Source organism: Leptopilina boulardi, unplaced genomic scaffold (assembly GCF_019393585.1).
Source record: "Leptopilina boulardi isolate dan_hultmark-lab unplaced genomic scaffold, ZJU_Lbou_2.1 LbouV2_214, whole genome shotgun sequence".
In the NCBI taxonomy this organism is placed as follows: Eukaryota; Metazoa; Arthropoda; class Insecta; order Hymenoptera; family Figitidae; genus Leptopilina; species Leptopilina boulardi.
Window position 1 is genome coordinate 3,827,518 of NW_026137768.1, and position 19,327 is coordinate 3,846,844.

Consider the following 19,327-nt stretch of genomic DNA (forward strand, 5'->3'; position numbering starts at 1 on the left):
TTTTGTCATAAAGCTGTAATTTTACAGTAATTTTATTTTTATTATTATTTTATTTTCTTTCTGTTTTTAAAAATTATTTTATAAATCATTATTTAATTTCTTTTTTATTATTATTAGTAGCAATTTTTAACTTTAAAAAATTTAAATTAAATATAAATGGATGTTTTAAAGTTAAAAATTGCTAAAAATAATAAAAAATAAATTAAATAATGGATTATAAAATAATTTTAAAAACCGAAAAAAAAATAAAATTACAATAAGACATTTCAATCGAATTTTTAAAAAAAATATTTTCAATACCTTTAATCTTTTAAAGCATCGAATTGTTTTTTTGAACAATATTAATTACTTTACTAGAATAATAATCTAACAATTATGGAAATACGAAAATTTTCGACTTTTTAGAATTATTTTTGCAATTTTTTGAAGATTTTTTTTTTTTTTTCTTTAAAAAATAGAGTATAAAGTCGCAAAAGTAATGAAAAAAAAATGAAAAATAGACTATTATAATGCTGCGTATATATATTTAAATTATCTATGAGAAACGAAAATTTGTTGAGGCAACAACTGCCGCGTTTCCGCTAAAGTTAAATTGCTTTTTCAATATTGAAACTAATTTTAAAAAAATTTGAATATTTAAAAAAAAAAAATTTTTTCCTATCTTTACTTTTTTAATATTATTAGTAGTTGAGTATAGATTGGAAATTGGAAATAAAATAAAATTTAATTTATAAAAGAGAGATTAAAAAAATGTCCTAAGAGTTATCAATTATGAAAATTTATATTTTCAATAATTTTATCGTATACAGATATTATTTTTTGAGATAAGTAGGAATTTTGCAATACAATAAAAAATCCATTTTTTATAATAACTTTAAAATTTTAATTATTTTTATAAAAATTTAATCGTTTTTCAAATAATCCAAGGAGAATAATGAAAATACAATATTTTCAAGCATATATAAGTACTATTTAATTATTTATAAATTAATTTATAAATAATTTATTTATTATTTTATTTATTTATAAATTAATTTATAAATAATTAAATGCTTTTATAATAGTATTTGTTTGCAATTTCTTGTATCTTCTTTTTTCACGAGATTTATTTTCGAATTGTTTCTCCTTGGAATAATGATAATAATAATAATAATAATAATATTACACTTTTAGGCAGAGAGCCTACAGTGTTTCCACGTGTTTGTCGGTGAATTTTTTTGAAATTTTATTCGGTCTCCTATAAAATGGTCCCATGCAGAATAGAACTCTATTGTTTCTGGGAAGAGTTTGTATCCAATACTGAAATGCAATTTTTACAATTGAATTGTTTTTTTGAAAATGCACATGCTCCATTTATTTCAAATATAAATATTTAATTCAAAGAGAGAAGTTCATATATAAAAGTTGAAAGGATTTCAATTTCAAATGTTTTTCTGTATTGTATATACAAATTTAATCAAGCTTCTCAAAAAAAAAAGAAAAAAAAAAAAAAAAAACAAGAATATATTACGGAGGGATATTTTTAGAAAATATATTACTATTTAAAAGTTCCACGGAAAAAAAAGAGAGGAATTTTTAAAAAGGAATATTAACTGAATTGTGTAAGGCAGTGAAATGAACTTACAAGTGTTGCGGCATGGGCAAAGCTCTTTCGCCGTTATGAACTTCTTTCAAAACTTTGTCGTGTATTTGTTTTTGAGCCTCCCAATTTACTTCTTGACCCTGGTTGCAGATGAGAGACCTAATTTTGCAAAAAGTAGGCTCTCTATCGTACAAGCTTTGATAATCATCTCGGGGAAGTGGAGCCACGGTCCCTTCTACTCTGACCTTAAAAATTGAAAAATAGATTTTTTTACACATTGTAATATTTTTCATTTAAAAGTGTAGAAAAAAAGAGAAATTAAAAAACGGAATTTTTTATTTTAACGTTTCAAGTACGTACTTGTCTGCTCACGTGATTGTTATTTTCATTGAAATACGACCAGAGAAAGCACATTGCAGCTGAAGGCACTTCTAACTAGAAGAAATATTCTTATTCGGTGAAAATATTATTTTTAATTGATTTTTTTTTTCAAAAAATTTTTTATTTTTTTTTTTTTTACCAAATTATTTGCTTTTTGGCTACGATTATCTGTCACTATTACAAATCCATCTTCATCTATTCGTCGAATTATTACGTGTCTTGCACTTACTTTCAAGTCTCTGAAACAAAAATAATTATTTTATTTATTAAAATTTTCATTTTATTCTATATTTTATTCTAAATTATGAGATTCTTATGCAAAAAAAGTTATTTTTTAATAATTTTTTTTTTTTAAATAATACTTACTTTGAGACCGTTGCAAGACAAAGTGCATTTGGTAAACCGGTGGAAAATTTTCGTGCTTCTTCGTGCCATTCTCTGAAAAGGTCGTAAGGACTCTCTGAGGTCAGATCAATTCGAGCCAAATCCGAAAGTTCAGAGTGCGGCGTTTTTTCATCCCAGGTATTCTTTGAAAAATTTGAGAATATTTTTAAAATATACAAAAATTTAAACAGAATTTTTAAAAATTAAAAAATTGAAATTCCTTTTTTTGATTTTTAATCGCTAAATTTGAAGTTCAAATTTGCTTATTATTTTGAAAATAGAAAATTAATTCTGAAAAATTGAATAATTATATTAGAAATGAAAATTTATATTTCTAATATACTGAGAAAAATAATTGATTCATGTTGATAAAATAATTTTGTTTGGCACTTGAATAAAATATATAAAAATTATTAATGAGTTTGAATATATAAATTCTATTATTTTATCTATTTATTTATATATATTTTCAATGAAAATAAATGAAAATTGTTCATGAAATTGGAAACTCAAACAAAAGGATTTTTGAAAATACAAGTATAAAATAATCGAAGGACTACACGTGTCGGAAAAGATTTAAATCAAATCGGGATGTGTATTAGAAATATGATACAATCACATAGGAAAACTGAATAATTTAATCCGAAGTAGGATAGTATCTCCTTTCCTTGGCTTTAATAAGGGTTTCCCGTGGTTTCTTATTGCAAGCAAATACATACGATACTAGTTCGAACAAATAAAAAGATATTTGTTATATAAGAGGTACAATATAATTACTCACCTACCTTTTTACTTTTTAAATCACAATCTAATCTATATGTACATATTTTTTTCCAGGTAGTAAAATTTATTAACTTTTTTATCACTGCAAAAATATGATTTTTGATTAAAATTACGTTTCTTTTTTTTCACTAATTTTGATTAATTTTCAATTTTTGTACAACCAAATTAAGAAAATATTTAATTATTGAAAGTAGTGATTTTTAATATTAACTAATAATTTTTTACTTATTGTAAATTACAGATTGTAAAAAATTGTGAAAACTAATTAAAAATTTTTTCATGACGAATAATTGAAATCAAAATTTAATTCAAATTAACGAATTTGTTGAATACTTGATATTTTTTCTAAATAGTTGTATTTTAAAGAAAGAAAATAGGTCATTTTCCTGATAATATTTTTATTAAAACACCCAATTTATTTTTATTTGAAAGTGTAAAGTTTTATCAGGTGCTCTCGACACATATATTCAGTGCATGTCTGTTCTATATATAAACTTACTTGTATTTCTAGTTTCATGAACCTATTTTGCAATGTATCATTTAACTCACCATTTTAAATGTTATTATTTTGTGTAAATTTTTTTTTCTTTTTTTTTGCAAATTATCAATACCGGCACTGTTAACTTTTCTATATATAATACCGATCACGCGACTTATACTCGAGTGACAGAGTTTAGTTGGTAAACTTATCTTACCCCTTCCTTTTGTCTTCCCACCGATATTTTTTTTTCGAAAATTTTTTAAGTTTTAAATTATGAATTCATTATTTTACTCTTTATTTATTGCAGCACTAAATTTATTTTGTTCTGTCAAGTTCAAATCATTTGAAATTTAATTCAAATTAATTTTGAAAAAGGATTTTTTTAAATATCTTAGAAAATTTAAATTATTTGAAATTCAAAAATATTTATTTTACAAGTTGAATAAATTGTTTTTATGTCACAAACTAAATGATATAATTATGATTTAAATTGGTAATTTTTTTTCTTTCGAATGAAATTTTAAATTTTAAATTAGATTTAAAATGTACTTTATATTTTATTTAGCCGCTGTGTTTTAATTACTTCGAGTATAAACTTTTTTAAAGGGACTAGTGACGTTTATATGGGAAGTTTTAAATGATATAATTGAATTTCAATTTTTTTATATTTAACTGTTTAAAAATTTTGTTTCGTTCTTATCACACAAAAGTTGAGTTTACATTGTACTCTCTACATTTTCTGTTACCCGTCAAGATAAGTGGATTAACTCTGTGGTTGTCAGGCTTCTGCTTCTCGTTATATATATTTTACCTCCAGAGGAGCCGTGCACATGTATGTACATTATGAATTCAACTATGTAAAAAGACAATTTTCTACAAAAAAAAAAGACAAGTTTATTTCCCATTTACTAAAAAAAAAAGAGTTTAAAAAGTAAAAATTAGTTTGCTTCTTACTTAATTTTAATAAAACATAAGTTTCGTTTTAAAATAAATTTTATAAATTTGTATTAAAAAATAAATTTTATAAATTTGTTTAAAGAAATAAATTTTATAAATTTATTTAAAGAAATAAATTTTATAAATTTGTTTAAAGAAATAAATTTGAACAATAATAATTTGTAACGAACATATATCTTATTTCAAAATCCAGTACAGAAATTTAACATATTTATGAAAATCATTGTTCCTAAAACTCGTACAGTAGAAAATAATAAAATTTTAACTTTTACATTTTTACAGTATTCATTTACAAACTAATTAATATTTAATTCCTTTCAACTTTAATAATAATACAATTATTTCATTCATTTGAATATTACTCTAGTTATTATGAATTTAATATTTATTATATATTAATACAATATAATAAATATATTTACGCTATTCATAATATCTTTAACGAATATATTTATATATTATTTCATTGTATAAAAAGACGATATAGTAATTCCATTTGGAATTAATTAAAAAAATATATATTTAAAAATCAGATATTTACAACAATATGATTATATTTTATCATCTTATCAAAGAAAGTTAATTTATCAAGGTATTTTAAAATAAATTTTAGAATTTTTTTCTACACCCTGAAATGCCTTAATTGAAAAATTGTAAGCCTATATTTACAAATAATCTCTTTTCATTAAATATTAATTTCGGGGTGTTTAAATATTTTTGTGTCTTCTAAAATTTGAAAAAAAAAAATTTTTTAAACAAATAAGTAGGTATTATCAGTTTTTTTTACATTACTTTCATAGCAATAGTAGTATTTTTTAGTATACTTAAATTACCTACTCTTGTAAAATTGTATTTGGGATTTATTTGATACCAATTGTTTGGTATTTCCGTCAATGGCAATATTTCCGTCTCGCAGTAATAATTTGTTTTTTCAATTCTCAATCAGAAAATAAAAATTATCACAATCTCAATTACCTTAAACTTTGAATTCTCGAGAAGGAAAGTCAATTGAATTATACAGACATGTTATTTACAAATCAGTCGATGGTAGATTTAATCCACGCTAGATTCGAAGAGATCTTATCGTACAGACGAGGTCTTTCAGTTCCTGGCCTGGAACAACCGATTCTCCAACTACTAACACCTGCCAGTGCCCATCTCCGATTGTCAGAAAGTAAACATATCATTGGACTTCCTGCCACTTCTTCCTCCTGTAAATTAAAAAAAAAAATATATATACTTTTTTTTTAAATCAAGATTGCCACAAAAATATTATTTTGTTTTTCCCTAACATTAAATTATTTTTCAAAATTTGTTCAGAAACTGAATTGAAATCTTAAAAAATTTGTCTCAGTTTAATTTCCCTGACCCTATAAATTGTCTCTAAATAATAAAAAATTTTTATTTACTTTAAAATTGCACGTCAACTTACATTGCAGTCATCCGTGGAAAATTCTGCTTCTGTACAAATACTGTTAACTGAAGCAATACTAATATTTTCGCACTTCTCCATTTCACTGTGCCTTAACTGCACTCGTTGCAAAAGTTCACCTGAAAAATCACAATTTAATTCAATAAAAATCACAGATATTTCAAAATTTAATTTTATCTCTCACAAAATGAAATTTTCTCACATAAAAAAAAATAAATATAGTTTTTTAAATTAAAAAAAGAAGAATCCTTTTCAACACAAAAAAAAAATTGTCGAATTCAAAGCTATTTTAATTTAAAAAACTTTTTATAAGACTTCGAACCCATTTCAAATCGAGACAAATGAAAAATGTAAAACCATATAAATTTAAATTGAAGTGTTAGTTAAAATGCGAACTTTGAATGTAAATATAGTTTAGCAATAATTTAATATTAGGTCAAGCTTAATTGCATTAATGAATGAGTCCTTGATTCTGAAATATAATCGATAAGCGTATTATTTAATAAAAATTTAAAGGAAACTCTCTTTTTGCACTTCGAAAAAGAGAAAACTTTTGTTAATTAACTTTAAGAAAAGTTGATAATTTATATATCTATCAAGAGATAAAGAAGTGTGAGCTTATAATTTCTTACGATTTCTTGCCCATCCAAGTGTATTGCAATATGTTGTGTTACTGGTGAGAGAATCTTGATTTGGTGGCAAACAAATAGGCCTAACGAAATCCGAAAATGCTGTCACTGGATTATCCAACTTCAAAAGTACAGTAGTGCTTCCTTCAACTGGCGACTTCATCATTCCAATTATTCTTCGTTCTTGCTGCCAAGGTGAAGAACTTGAGAGTCTCACTGTTCCCAATCTTGCGGACCACTCTGCCTTCGATTGACTAAAAATCAATTTAATCAAATTTACATTTTTTCAAAAATTCACTTTTTTCACTTCAATTTCGAAAAAAATAAAATAAAATAAAAATATATAAAAATAAAAAAAATATTTCATATATAATAATTTCATAAGAAATAAATGAAATAAAATTTGATAAATTCTGTTTATTGAAAATTTGATTAAAATTGAGTAGCTGCGTGTTACTTGATAAATAAATTGAAAAATATTTATTTTAATATCTTAATATAAAAATAATAATTCTGAAATTTGATTTCAAATTCTACCGAATAACATTTTTTAAACTAATAAACTGTTTTTAAGGCTTCTTCTTTCAAATTATAATTATTTTAATTTTTAAAAAATTGTAAGTTAAAAAAAATTCTTTTGGCATTTTTCCAATGTTTTTTTTTGTGCTGATACAGATATTTGAAAAAAAAAATTCACGGTAAGATATTGGCTCACTGGAACGTTTAAAAAAATTTTTTTTTTAATTGGGTTTCAATTGATATGAAATTCGCTACATATAAAAAATTTAATTTCAGATCAGCAAATAAGGACTATGACAATTTAAAAAAATGTAATGCGGATTCTCACCCTTGGAAGCAGGAGGCTGTAGTGATTATCCAACTTTCTGCAACAAGAGTAGCATCACAAACATGAACATCTTCCTTTAAAAGGGCAACGTGCCAAGGCCAATCACCAGGCTCTGCTATTTTATTTAGGCCTTGAACTCCTCCTTTGGTTCTTAAAGCTTGAATTCCACATTCTGGAACAAATTTTTTTTTTTTTTTTAATTTATTCGTTTAGTTTCTTAAAATCGATACCGAAAATATTCAGCGGAAAAAATAACTTACCAAGTGGTGCACAGCGTACATACATAACATTTTTACTGGGACAGAGAGCCCTTACAAAGCTTATTTCTGATGCCAGAGGATTTTCCATCTGAACATAAGGTACTCCTTCTTCTTCGTCTCTTCTTATTTCTGCTGATTCCACTCCTCTGTAAAAAATTATTTTCATTTTTATCTCTAAAATTTGAAATAATCAACACATTTTAAGAAAAATAATTTAAAAAAATTAAAATAACTAAATGAAAACGTAATGAAAAAAATTATTTTATTGTCAATATAAAAGAGATTTTCGCTGAATAGAGAAAATTGTATTTATTTTAGCTTCTATATTCAATGTTTATATTTAATTTAAATTTTTGACTTACGTGAAAGATAAAATAGAGCAAAGGGAAGTGGCAACGGTTTGCAAAACCAATTCCACGTCTTTGGATGGTAAAGTTTTGTTTAAATTTTCGGTACACAATTTCCCGACAGTACCTTTTTCATTAAAGACTACAAAACCTTCTCTAAAATATCGAGCCAAATGAGGAGTGTCCTGAGGTAGAGATTTTGCATCGCTGATACTCTTAGCAAGCATTACTGAAAGTAAATTCAAATATTTATTTTAGATTTTAATTATATTTAATATTTGCCTTGGCAAATATTTATTATTTAATTCATTATATAATTATCAAAAAGAGAATAAATAAAAGAACAAAAATAATAAATGAAAATAAATAAAAAAAATTTTTAATTAATATTGAAAAATTTTAGGAGAAATAAATTTATACTAACAGCAGTCTTTTTCATCACTGCCATTAGGACAGTCTTTCTTTCCATCGCATCTTTTTATCTTTGGAATACAAGTTCTTCCCACTCCACAGTGCATATAACCATCTCGACAATAAGCACAATTTCTTTCGTCACTTAAATCCGGACAGTCTACAACTCCATCACAGATTCTCGGAGACAAAGCATTTTCCTTCAACTCTTCCACACAACCTAAATCAATAGAACAATGAATTGTCTTCAATTTGCTATTATTAAAAAAAAAGAAAATATTTATTTATTTGATAATAAAATTATATGACAAACTTTATCTTATCCAAATAGCACCCAATTATATTCAGTCAATATTGAAGAGAAAGTAAATAAAATTGATGTTCCAGTTATTTCTCAACTTGATATAATATTTTATTTGTGAAAATCACAAGAATAAAATCTTTTTAAAAATTGAAAATATTCCCTCTAGCTTTCACTCGCTCACGACGGATACGTCACTTTACTCCAATTACTACTAATCAACATCCAATATCTTACGTCAATTCAGTGCAAGATTGGGAATATTGTCAATATTTGTCTAATTATAAATTAAATATTTTAAACGAAAATTAAATTTTAAATGATAAATTTCAAATTTTTTTGTTATTTCTTGAATATTTTTCTGTTTTTATTATTTTAATAAAATTATAATATTTCACACTCCAATTGTTGTTAATAAACTAAAAATGTATTAATTTTTATTTCAAAAAAATTATTATAATTAGTTATTAAAAAAAATTTAATTAACGAATATTATTAAAATTTATTTTTGTTTAACATTTTTAAAATAAACTACTTAATTTATTTTTTTCATTGTATTACTTTTACAAAGTTTTACAATTTTTCTTTCCCTCAAGCTTAAAAAATAAAGTAATAAAATAATTGTGAATAAAGGAATAAACCACTTAATTTAAAATTACAAAATTTTAAAGTTTATATGTTAAATTATAATTAATAATAATGCCTTCTAATAACTGAATTAAAAATATAAAATATTCGTATAGTTATAGAAGAAGAAAAGAAACATCACCAATTTTAGAAATTGACAAAATAAAAAGAGAATTTGTGGAATTACAAAAAAAAAGAAAATTTGAAGGAATAAGTGCAAAAGAATAAAAAAATATGATAATTTAGAAAATAAAATAAAAAAGAAGCAAAATAGAAAAACTGAGGAATTACAATATTGAAGAAAAGAAAAATCGACAATTTTAGAAATTGACAAAATAAAAGGAGATTTTTTGGAAAAAATTTATTTATTTAAAATTATAAATGTAATTTATATAATTGTAATTTTTAGAATTACAAAAAAAGAAAGTTTGAAAGAATAAAAAAAATAATAATATAGAAAGTAAAAACAAAATATAGAGGAATAATATACAAAATAATTAAGGAATTACAATGTTGAAGAATAGAAAAATTGTCAATTTCCAGAAGGAGACTTAGAGGAAAGAAATTCAATTATTTAAAATTATAAAAAGATGATAACAAAAGTAAAAAATAAAAAAAAATTAATAAGAATTTTAGGTCAGTTTGCAAAAGTAAATAAATAAATCAACTTTAGGAATTCCGAAAAAATGAATTTTGAAGAGAAAATTTAAGTAGAATAAAAAAAACCAAAAATGAAATGAAAAAAAACCGAAAATTGAAGAAAATAAAAAGTAGTAGAAAAGAAAAAAAAGAAATAAAAATCGATAATTCGTTTCCATAAAAAAAAACGAGTGAGGTAAAAATTGAGAACTTTGTCCATGTGGTAAAAAATAAATTTCCAAAAGAAAAAGATAATTTCTGTGAAAAAAAGAAATTGGAGTAAAAAACTTATATTTTTTAATAAAGTAAAATGAAATTTTCTGGCAATAACCGAAACCTTGTACTGCAGTAAATAAATATTGGTTCAAAAAAGAAATTATTTTTATTAATATCGTCAATAATGGATTGATAAAGGCAAGAATTCCCATAGCATTTTAAATTGCAATATTGCTTCAATATTGGTAAAATTTCTATATTTTTTCTCCAATTTTTTCTCTTATTTTGTTTTAAGATACTGTATGGAAAGGGTAACGACTTGTATGAATAAGGTATCATGGGAAAAAATATATAAATAAAATAACAAAAAATATAAATAGAATTTTCCCTCTTTTAAGAAAGTTGATAAAATTTAACAATACTTTTATTTTGAATAAAATAAACATTTAAAAAAATACGCTTCGAATGTATTTGTATTATATACAATATTTATTTTTATATATATAATTCTCAAAGGGTAATAGAAGTACATATGTATATGTACTTTGAAAGGTCAAATTTATTTTATTGTTTGCCGCAAACTCTTGTGCTATCTGGATAGAGTCCAAAATTTAGAATTTCCAAAGAAATTCTTTTCGATAAAACTAGACAAAGATTTGGATTTAACTTTCGAAAGTCTCATAACTCTTAAACTTATCTCGTGAAGATAAGTTTGTTTAGAACTTGAAACATTGAGCTCTGTATTGCTTACATTTTTTTTTTTGAAAATATCGACGAATCAAAACTATGAAACTTTTTGTTCACAGTTTTGTTAGTAATATTTTTTTCTAAATTTATAATTTAAAAAAAAATTTATAATTTTAAATAAATTTTATAAAATTAATAATAATTGATAAAAATTTAAATTAACCATTGAAATTGTGATTTTTACATTTAAAATTGTTTTTAATGTATAATTTTATTAATTAGCATTTTTTTTATTGAATTTTAAAGAGATAATTAATAATAATAAGAAAATTTACCAGGTTTTGGTCTACAGCTTCCATAATCAGCGTATTCTGGAAAATTGGAGCAATCTAAAGCTCGCTTTAATTTTTCGGGCAAACGACTGCCGCAACCAGACCAAAATTCCTTACAGAAGCTTCTGCAAGGCAAATGTAAAACATCTTCAAACTCTCCTGGGGAACAAGCTGGTTGAAGTGCTTGGCACACAAAATCGTAAGCCAGTCTGTAGCATTCGGAATCGACTAATTCCCTGAGGAAAAACATTAAATTTCATTTAATTAATAAAAAAAATATGTTATCATTTTGTTCTTCACATTGTCAAAATTTTAAAAACAATATAAAATTCCTATTGAAAATAAAATAAAAAATTCTTTACAAAGAACTAAAAATTTTCAAATTAAATATTTAAAATTGTTCCCATTCACTGAATATTATTAAAAAATTTTTTTAATAAATTGTGAATTCCAGACAATATTGATTTATTTTTATTAAATCAATTTAATTATGTTATTTTAAAAAAAAAGTTAACTAAAACTTTTTGAAAATTTTATCGTTTTTAAAAAATTCAATAATTTAATTATTTAGGTAACTGCGAAATTAAAATTATTGCTTTTAACAAATTAAATTTTAATTTTTATAAAATTTGAAACTTTTTTAAATAATTGAATTTTTAGAGAAAATATTAAAATTATTAAAAATAATTGTATTTTTAGAGATAAATGAATTTTAAATAATATTGTTAAATTTCAGACAGTAATGAAATTTTACATAATTGGAAATAACACAATTATTGATTGTATTAGCTTTGCTGTTTGGATTTGTACCTGAAGGCAATGACGTCGTCTTCAACTTCCTGTAGGGATTGATGTCCAATTAGATTAGGATAAGAGGTGATATTGTAAGGGAGATTTTTGCAATAGGATAGTTCCACTGGACTGCATCTTCTTGGAGGTGAAGGTGTTGTAGTTGGAGGAATTGTCGAGATGGTCGTTTGTAATGCGACCTGGGCATTTAATGCACTTATACTTTCCTGAACTTCCAGGCTCTTTGGATCAATTGTTAAATTTATAAGATATCTCGAGGTAGCTGGATTGATCTCCTTAGATAATATATTTATCACGTCCGATACTTCAATTGTTCGGAATCTTGGATCGAATCTCACTTCAAAATGAACCACCAGATTTTTACCCTCCACTCTGAAAAAATAAATTCAATTCAATTAAATTCAGTAAACAAGGGAAGTAATTTCATGTATGCAACACGTGGTGATATCACTCACTTATTCGCCACTAGTTGCACAATGTCCTATATTAATTTACAATTTCAGAAAATATTTAATTAATAATTTTCTATTTAATTCTCTATTTAATATCTAATTAATTTCTAATTAAATTTCTAATTTAATTTAATTTCTATTTAATATATTTTTACTTTTTCATTATAAAAATACAGAGATAAAAAAATCAATTTTTAAAAAGTAAAAATTGCAGGTATGCAAATATAAACTTTTTTAATTAAAAGAAATTATTTTGTATTCACTGTTTTTTAATTAAAATCACTATGAACGACTGAAATGTAACATTATTTTCAACAAAAGCAAATTTAAAACTTTATACAATATGAAATTAATTAAATTATTATATACATTGAATCAGAAAAAAGCAAAATTAAATAATCTTTTTGTTTTCATATTTTTGGATATGCGGAAACCAAATATATAAATTTTTTTTTTTATCGGGAAATATTTCGACACTCGAGCAAATTGATTTAAAAAATTGATAACATAAGTGCATCTGTTTCCAAACACGTGTCAGTCATCGGCAAAAATATATATTTTCTCTGGATCGAATTTTTTATTGGCGTCCAAATACATGCTACTTTAAATCCATTTTTCCTAAAACTTATTTATAAAAATGATTTTTGTTTTTTGATATTAAATCTGTACTAGATATATCAGATTTATTAATTATTTATTATAATTTCAGATGAGGAGATTTTTTCGAATAATGAATAAAAATTAAAGTACGATTTTTTCTATTTAAGTAAAATTAATTAAGAAATAGAACAAATTAATTTAAATAAAATTTTCAGATTCATAAATCTTTACAGCCACTGTCCTTTTAGAATATTTTTAATTATTTAAGCAAGAATAAATATAAAAATTTATTCAAGGTTGCCGCAAAATTACATTTTTCAATTTCTCTAATATTAAAAAGAATTAACGTGCAAAATAAATAATTCGTATCTATTCAAATTTTTAGTAATTAAAATTTGTCATCAATGATTGAAACATTAATAGATTAAAATTGAAAAAAAAATTGAAACTTAAGTCAATTACAATTTTGATAAATTAATATTCCGATAATTAAAAAAAAACAATTAAAATTCGGAAAAAATTGAAATTTAGATAATTTGAAACTTAAATCAATTAAAATTTAAACAAATTGAAATTCGGATATTTTAAAACTCAAATCAATTAAAATTCGAATATTTTAAAACTTCAATTAGTTAAAATTTAGAAAAATTAAAATTTGGATATATTGAAATTTGGATAATTTAAAACTTAAAAAATTAAAATTTGGACAAATTGAAATTCGGATAATTTGAAACTTAAAAAATTAAAATTTGAACAAATTCAAATTCGGATAATTTGAAACTTAAATCAATAAAAATTTGGACAAATTGAAATTCGGATAATTTGAAACTTAAATCAAATAAAATTTGGAAAAATTAAAATTCGGATAATTTGAAACTTAAATAAATTCAATATTTAAGTATTGATATTTTGTTAAATATTTTGTTACAAATAAAATAAAAAAAAAATTTGGAAAAAATTGAAATTCGGATATTATAAAACTCAAATCAATTAAAATTCGCAGTTTTTGAAACTTCAATTAGTTAAAATTTAGAAAAATTAAAATTTTGACATATTGAAATTCGGATAATTTGAAACTTAAATAAATTAAAATTTGGAAAAATTAAAAATCGCATAATTTGAAACTTCAATGAGTTAAAATTTAGAAAAATTAAAATTTGAATAACTTGAATTTCCAATAATTAAATTGACGATTGATTATAATAATTCTAAAAAAATTTAAGTTTAAATCGATTTTAATAAAATTTTAATCAAAGAAATGCTGTAACTAATAAATATTTACATGTATATTGAAATTTGTCCTAAATAATTTAAAAAAAAAAATTTCATAAATTCAAGATTTGTGTCAAATATTTAATTATTTATAGAAAGAATGAAAATTTATATTTTTGTGTTTTCTAAATTACTATACATATGTTCAAAACTTTAAAAAAAAATCTCAATAAACTAGTAAATTATTTTTCAACATTCATGAGTTTAAATCAATGCTTTTAAATTGTAGATTTAATTTCTTTCATGAATATTTATTTTAAATAAACATTTTATTTTTGTACCAATGAAAATTTGTTATTGAAAAAAATATGAGACAAATATGTTTTTATTTATTTTTGTTTTTCAATTTAAAATAAATAGAATTATTTTCTCCAAAAGTTTGCAAATTTTCTTTTCCGTAAACTTAAAAAATAAAATTAATAGTGAATAAAAAATAAAAAAAGTAAATAAAAATTTGTTAATTAATATAAAAAAATTGGAATAAAAAATTTTGATGGTGTAAAAAGTCAAAGCTATTACAACTAATGTAGATTTGTAATATATTACATAAGAGTACAATAAAGAAGATACTTGGTGTTTAATGAGCTGCTAAAGGTTGTGTAAAATGTGGTAGATATTAGATTTAGTAATTTTAATTACAATGTTGACTTTTGTGTTATGTCTACAGCTGCAACTGCATTGTTATATAATAAAATAGTATTTCATGAAGAGGGTGTGTCTCAAGTTAGTTATTTTCTTCTCGTTGCAGGCACTTTGGTACGCTTTTACTTGCATATATATAAACTTGTATAATATATACAATACAAGCTATCGTGATTCTCTATTACGATATTTAGACTATATAAAGCCGATAAACAATTTCTATTTTGATGCTATATAAGGTACAGAGAAATTTTCACGCAGTATCGAGTACATGTACATGAACATTTGAACTCTACACTCTATACTCTACAAATCTAATAACATCCACGAGAAAGCTATATATGAGAGTATATACGATTTTCTCTCAAGACAATATGATTCGAGAGCATCCGACTTTCCGAAGATTTCGCAGCTACAATATGTGTGAACTCAACTGTGTATTCCATTATTCAAGTAATTTAACAGATATTCTGCCTAATGTAGAAAGTGTTTATAATGATCTTTAACTCCTTTTTACTTTAATTATTTCTTTTATTATGTCGTTTGTAGGTTCAAAGTTAATAGGACACTAATTATATTTCTGTAACAAAATATTTATTAAATCAAGAAAAAATAATGTGTACCTAAAGGAAATCAAAATAAATGTGCCAATGCCAAATTTTCAAAATTATTATTTTTCCAAAAATTTTTTTTTCCAATGGACGTTTTTTCTACAAAAATTATTTTTTCCAATGGATATTTTTTCCAAAAATTCTTTTAAAAAAACGATGCAAAAGTTTATAACGTTTATGATAAACGATTTTCAGATAAATTTTTTTTGGATAAAAAATTCAATGTGTATTAATTAAAAAAATTATTTAAAAAAATATTTTTCTGGATAAAAAAATTGTATAATTTTCTATTTTAAAAAATAATTTGTTTTTCTAATTGTTGATCATAAACATTATTAATTTCAATATAAAAATAGAAAATTTGAAAGTCAACTTTTGTAGTGCAACTTCACGTTGTGTGGAATTTTGTTTGTTGTTATTAAATTTTCAGCATTGCATTAAATGTCAATTTGTTTAACAATAAATTAAATTTTCGGTTCATTTAATAAAATTATTTTGGAAATATTTTTTGAAATTTTTGTATTTTGGAACTTTTAAGTTTTGGATATTGGCCATTTTTTTGGCAACTTCGGATTAGTACATTTTTTTTGAATATTTGTACTTTTTCCGACTTTTTCTGAATATTATTATTATTTTGGTCTATGAATTTTTGTTTAAATTACTACCACAATAAAAAATAAATAATAAATAAATATATTTTTATTATAAATAAAAAATTATATTTATTTTACACTGAAAAAAAAAATTATTTTATTCAAATACCGGTGTATTTGGTTATTATCAAATAAATATTTGATTCAAGTGAATATTTATTTGATAATAACCAAATACACCGGTATTTGAATTAAATAAATTTTTTTTTCAGTATATTAATAAATAATTATATTTATTTATTAATTTATTTATTATTAAATAACAAAATGATTCATTTATTTTTCGATACAGAAAGCAATATTTTACAATAAAATTTTAATGTTTAAAAAGTAGGAAACAAATTTTTCATTTATTAAAACGTTCAGAATTTTAGGCACATGAAAAAAATACTTATATAATATTTTCAAGTGAATCGTTAAAATTATATAGAAAAAAAATTATAAATAAATAAAACTTTTTTTAAAAAAAATGGTTTATAGTAATTTTTTGTCTATTTTGTAATTTTTAATAATAATAAAATTTATTAAATAATTTACCCATCGAAAGCGAGAATATCAGAGGTAATGAAGGAGAGTTTTAAGGCGCTCCTTCGGAATATAAGATTTAGACGATCCCGATATTCTCTGGAACGTATCCTAAATGTCTCAGTGGACGTATCTGCTAACTCAGGAGTAAAAGAATCACCTCTGATTACTCCAAATGCTGCCAGAAAAATCTGGTCGCCAGGAGGGTCTGAAACTAGGAACGTATCTGCAAAAAGAAAAAAAAAATTATATTATTAAAGGCACAGTACGTGATAAATATAATAATACTCTTTAATTTATATATTATTATTATTATTATTATTAATATTATTATTATCATCAAATTATTATTAAATTATTATTATTATTTACGTAAATTTTAACAGAAAAATTATTAAAAATAATTTATCGGAACAATAATAATATTATTCATTTAATTATAAAAGACACTCTAATTGTAACCCAATCATAAATTCGAAATAACTTTAATAATTAAAATTAAATAATTGATTTTAATATGCATCATTTTATTTATTATTATTTTATGTTTATTATTGTTTATTATTATTATTTATACATCCCATAAAACACCCTGTTTTGAAAAGCTTAATAAATTTAAAGTGTTACAGGCCTCGGATCGACTTAAGGCACACAAAAAAGTCGTTTTAGTCGATTTATATTCTAAAAAAAGTCGATTTTTTTTTATTTTAACAAAAATATTTTACAGATTTTTAAATCAAATTTTTTTAAAAATAATAATACTTTTGGAAGGGTTTAAAGTTGAAATTTTTAGAAATAATTGAATTTTAAAAGATTTTGTTAATTTTCAGACAATAATTAAATTTTACAAAACTAAAAATAATTTATCAAATAATTTCAGATAACATTTTTTAAATTTTCGATGGAAAATTTTAGAATTAATTAAAGTTTAGAAGCTTTTAAATTCAAATTTTTGAAAATAATTGAATTTTAATTGCAAAATGGTTTCAGAAAGTAGAATTTTTGAAGAATATTATAAAAATCGTTAAAAATAATTAAATTTCCGGAGAGTTATAATTGAAATTATTAAATTTCAAAAATTTTTCGATAGAAAATTTTAGAAGCTTTTAAATTCAAATTTTTGAAAATAATTGAATTTCAATTGAAATTTTGGATAATAATTTAATTTTAGTTCATTTTTGGTTGAAAATTTTGATAATAATTAATTTTGAATTGAAATTTTGGGTAATAATTGAATTTTAGTTGATTTTGAATTGAAATTTTTGAAAATAATTGAACTTTATTTGATTTTGAATTAAAAATTTTTGGTAATTTTATTTGATATTTTTTTAAAATTATAAACAATTGTTAAATTTCATAAAAATTTTAATTGAAAAATAATTTGAAATAATTGAATTTGTAATGAATTTCATTAAAATTATTAAAAATAATTAATTTAGTGAAGAATTTTAGTTAAAAATTTGTTAAATAATTGAAATAAACAAGATCTGAAGAAGATCTGCATTTTATACTAAAAAAATATATTTTATTTAAAAATTTGTTTAAAAACTGTAAAAAAAAAAGTCGAAATAGTCGCATTTTATTAAAATAAGTCGAAAATAGTCGAAAAAGTCGTATAATCCGAGGCCTGGTGTTATTTTAATTTCAGATTGATTTTTTTTAACAGGGATGATAAAAATCATAATTTAAAAAAAATTTAGATTTTTTCTTTATTTTAATCTTTAACTTTATGGTAACATTTTTCAAAATATTCATTTTTAAGTTTAGTTTTCTTTTGTAAAAATAAATATATGTATCAGTGAATTAAAAATTTTCAACTAAATTTATCCAAAAGAAAATATTTTGATTTTTGAAAAGTCAATAATTTTGTTATAATTTAAAGTAAAATTTTTAAATTCTTTTTTTTAAACCTTTTAAGAAATAGTGATAGTAAAGTTTTTTCTGATTTTTAAATAACGAAATGCCTTAAACTTAATTTTTCAAAATTTTGTACAAAGGTAAAATTTCAGAGTTTGAAAACGAAAATAGACTCAAAAAAAAATGAGATCTATTTTTAAAGAATGGAAATCAATTGTTTTTTTGAAAAAAAAGAGTAAAATTCGTCTTGTCTTCGAAATTGAAATTTAAAATTTAGTATATACAGTCTAAAAGACTATGTCACGTCCAGCTTTAAGAATGTCGATCTTATCCATTGTTTGGATTTAAGAATAGACTTTTTAAAACTATAGCTGAAATACCCATACAATTACAAATACCATACTCACTTTAACATCATCGTTATACATATTTTATTTTATTATTTATATAATTACAGATATATATTGCATAATCTATTTTATAATAAATATCTTATTGCCTTTACTTTTCCAACTAAAATATTAAAAAATTAATTGATCTTCTATTATATGATTATTAAAAAATATTGTAATAAAAGAATAATTAAATAAATAAACCGGAATATTTTTT

The 19,327-nt window shown here is 22.1% G+C and overlaps 2 protein-coding genes across 2 annotated transcripts in view; both read right to left on the reverse strand.

The window, feature by feature from the left end:
* Nucleotides 1-1,032: 1,032 nt before the first annotated feature.
* On the reverse strand, nt 1,033-3,662 carry LOC127279224 (pyridoxine/pyridoxamine 5'-phosphate oxidase-like). Its single transcript, XM_051301459.1, has 6 exons — nt 3,630-3,662; nt 2,330-2,490; nt 2,103-2,202; nt 1,943-2,017; nt 1,625-1,827; nt 1,033-1,299 (listed from the first exon to the last, which is right to left on the reverse strand). The coding sequence occupies exons 1-6, from the start codon at nt 3,645-3,647 to the stop codon at nt 1,170-1,172; spliced, it is 687 nt and encodes a 228-aa protein (XP_051157416.1). The 5' UTR covers nt 3,648-3,662; the 3' UTR covers nt 1,033-1,169.
* Nucleotides 3,663-5,120: 1,458 nt separating this feature from the next.
* LOC127279222 (atrial natriuretic peptide-converting enzyme-like) overlaps nt 5,121-19,327 on the reverse strand; it is a 50,122-nt gene continuing 35,915 nt past the window's right edge. Inside the window, exons 4-13 of the mRNA XM_051301456.1 lie at nt 16,874-17,087; nt 12,107-12,478; nt 11,300-11,532; nt 8,508-8,714; nt 8,099-8,312; nt 7,737-7,882; nt 7,477-7,648; nt 6,633-6,883; nt 6,001-6,119; nt 5,121-5,779 (exon numbers count right to left, since the gene is read on the reverse strand). Coding sequence (XP_051157413.1) covers nt 5,606-5,779; nt 6,001-6,119; nt 6,633-6,883; nt 7,477-7,648; nt 7,737-7,882; nt 8,099-8,312; nt 8,508-8,714; nt 11,300-11,532; nt 12,107-12,478; nt 16,874-17,087 — 2,102 coding nt within the window. The 3' untranslated portion in view covers nt 5,121-5,605. The remainder of the gene's footprint in view (nt 5,780-6,000; nt 6,120-6,632; nt 6,884-7,476; nt 7,649-7,736; nt 7,883-8,098; nt 8,313-8,507; nt 8,715-11,299; nt 11,533-12,106; nt 12,479-16,873; nt 17,088-19,327) is intronic.

Coding starts and splice junctions, on each gene's coding strand:
- LOC127279224 (XM_051301459.1), bottom strand. Junction 2,018..2,102: donor GCCAAAAAGCAAATAATTTG/GTAAAAAAAAAA, acceptor TATTTCTTCTAG/TTAGAAGTGCCTTCAGCTGC. Junction 1,300..1,624: donor TTGCCCATGCCGCAACACTT/GTAAGTTCATTT, acceptor ATTGCATTTCAG/TATTGGATACAAACTCTTCC.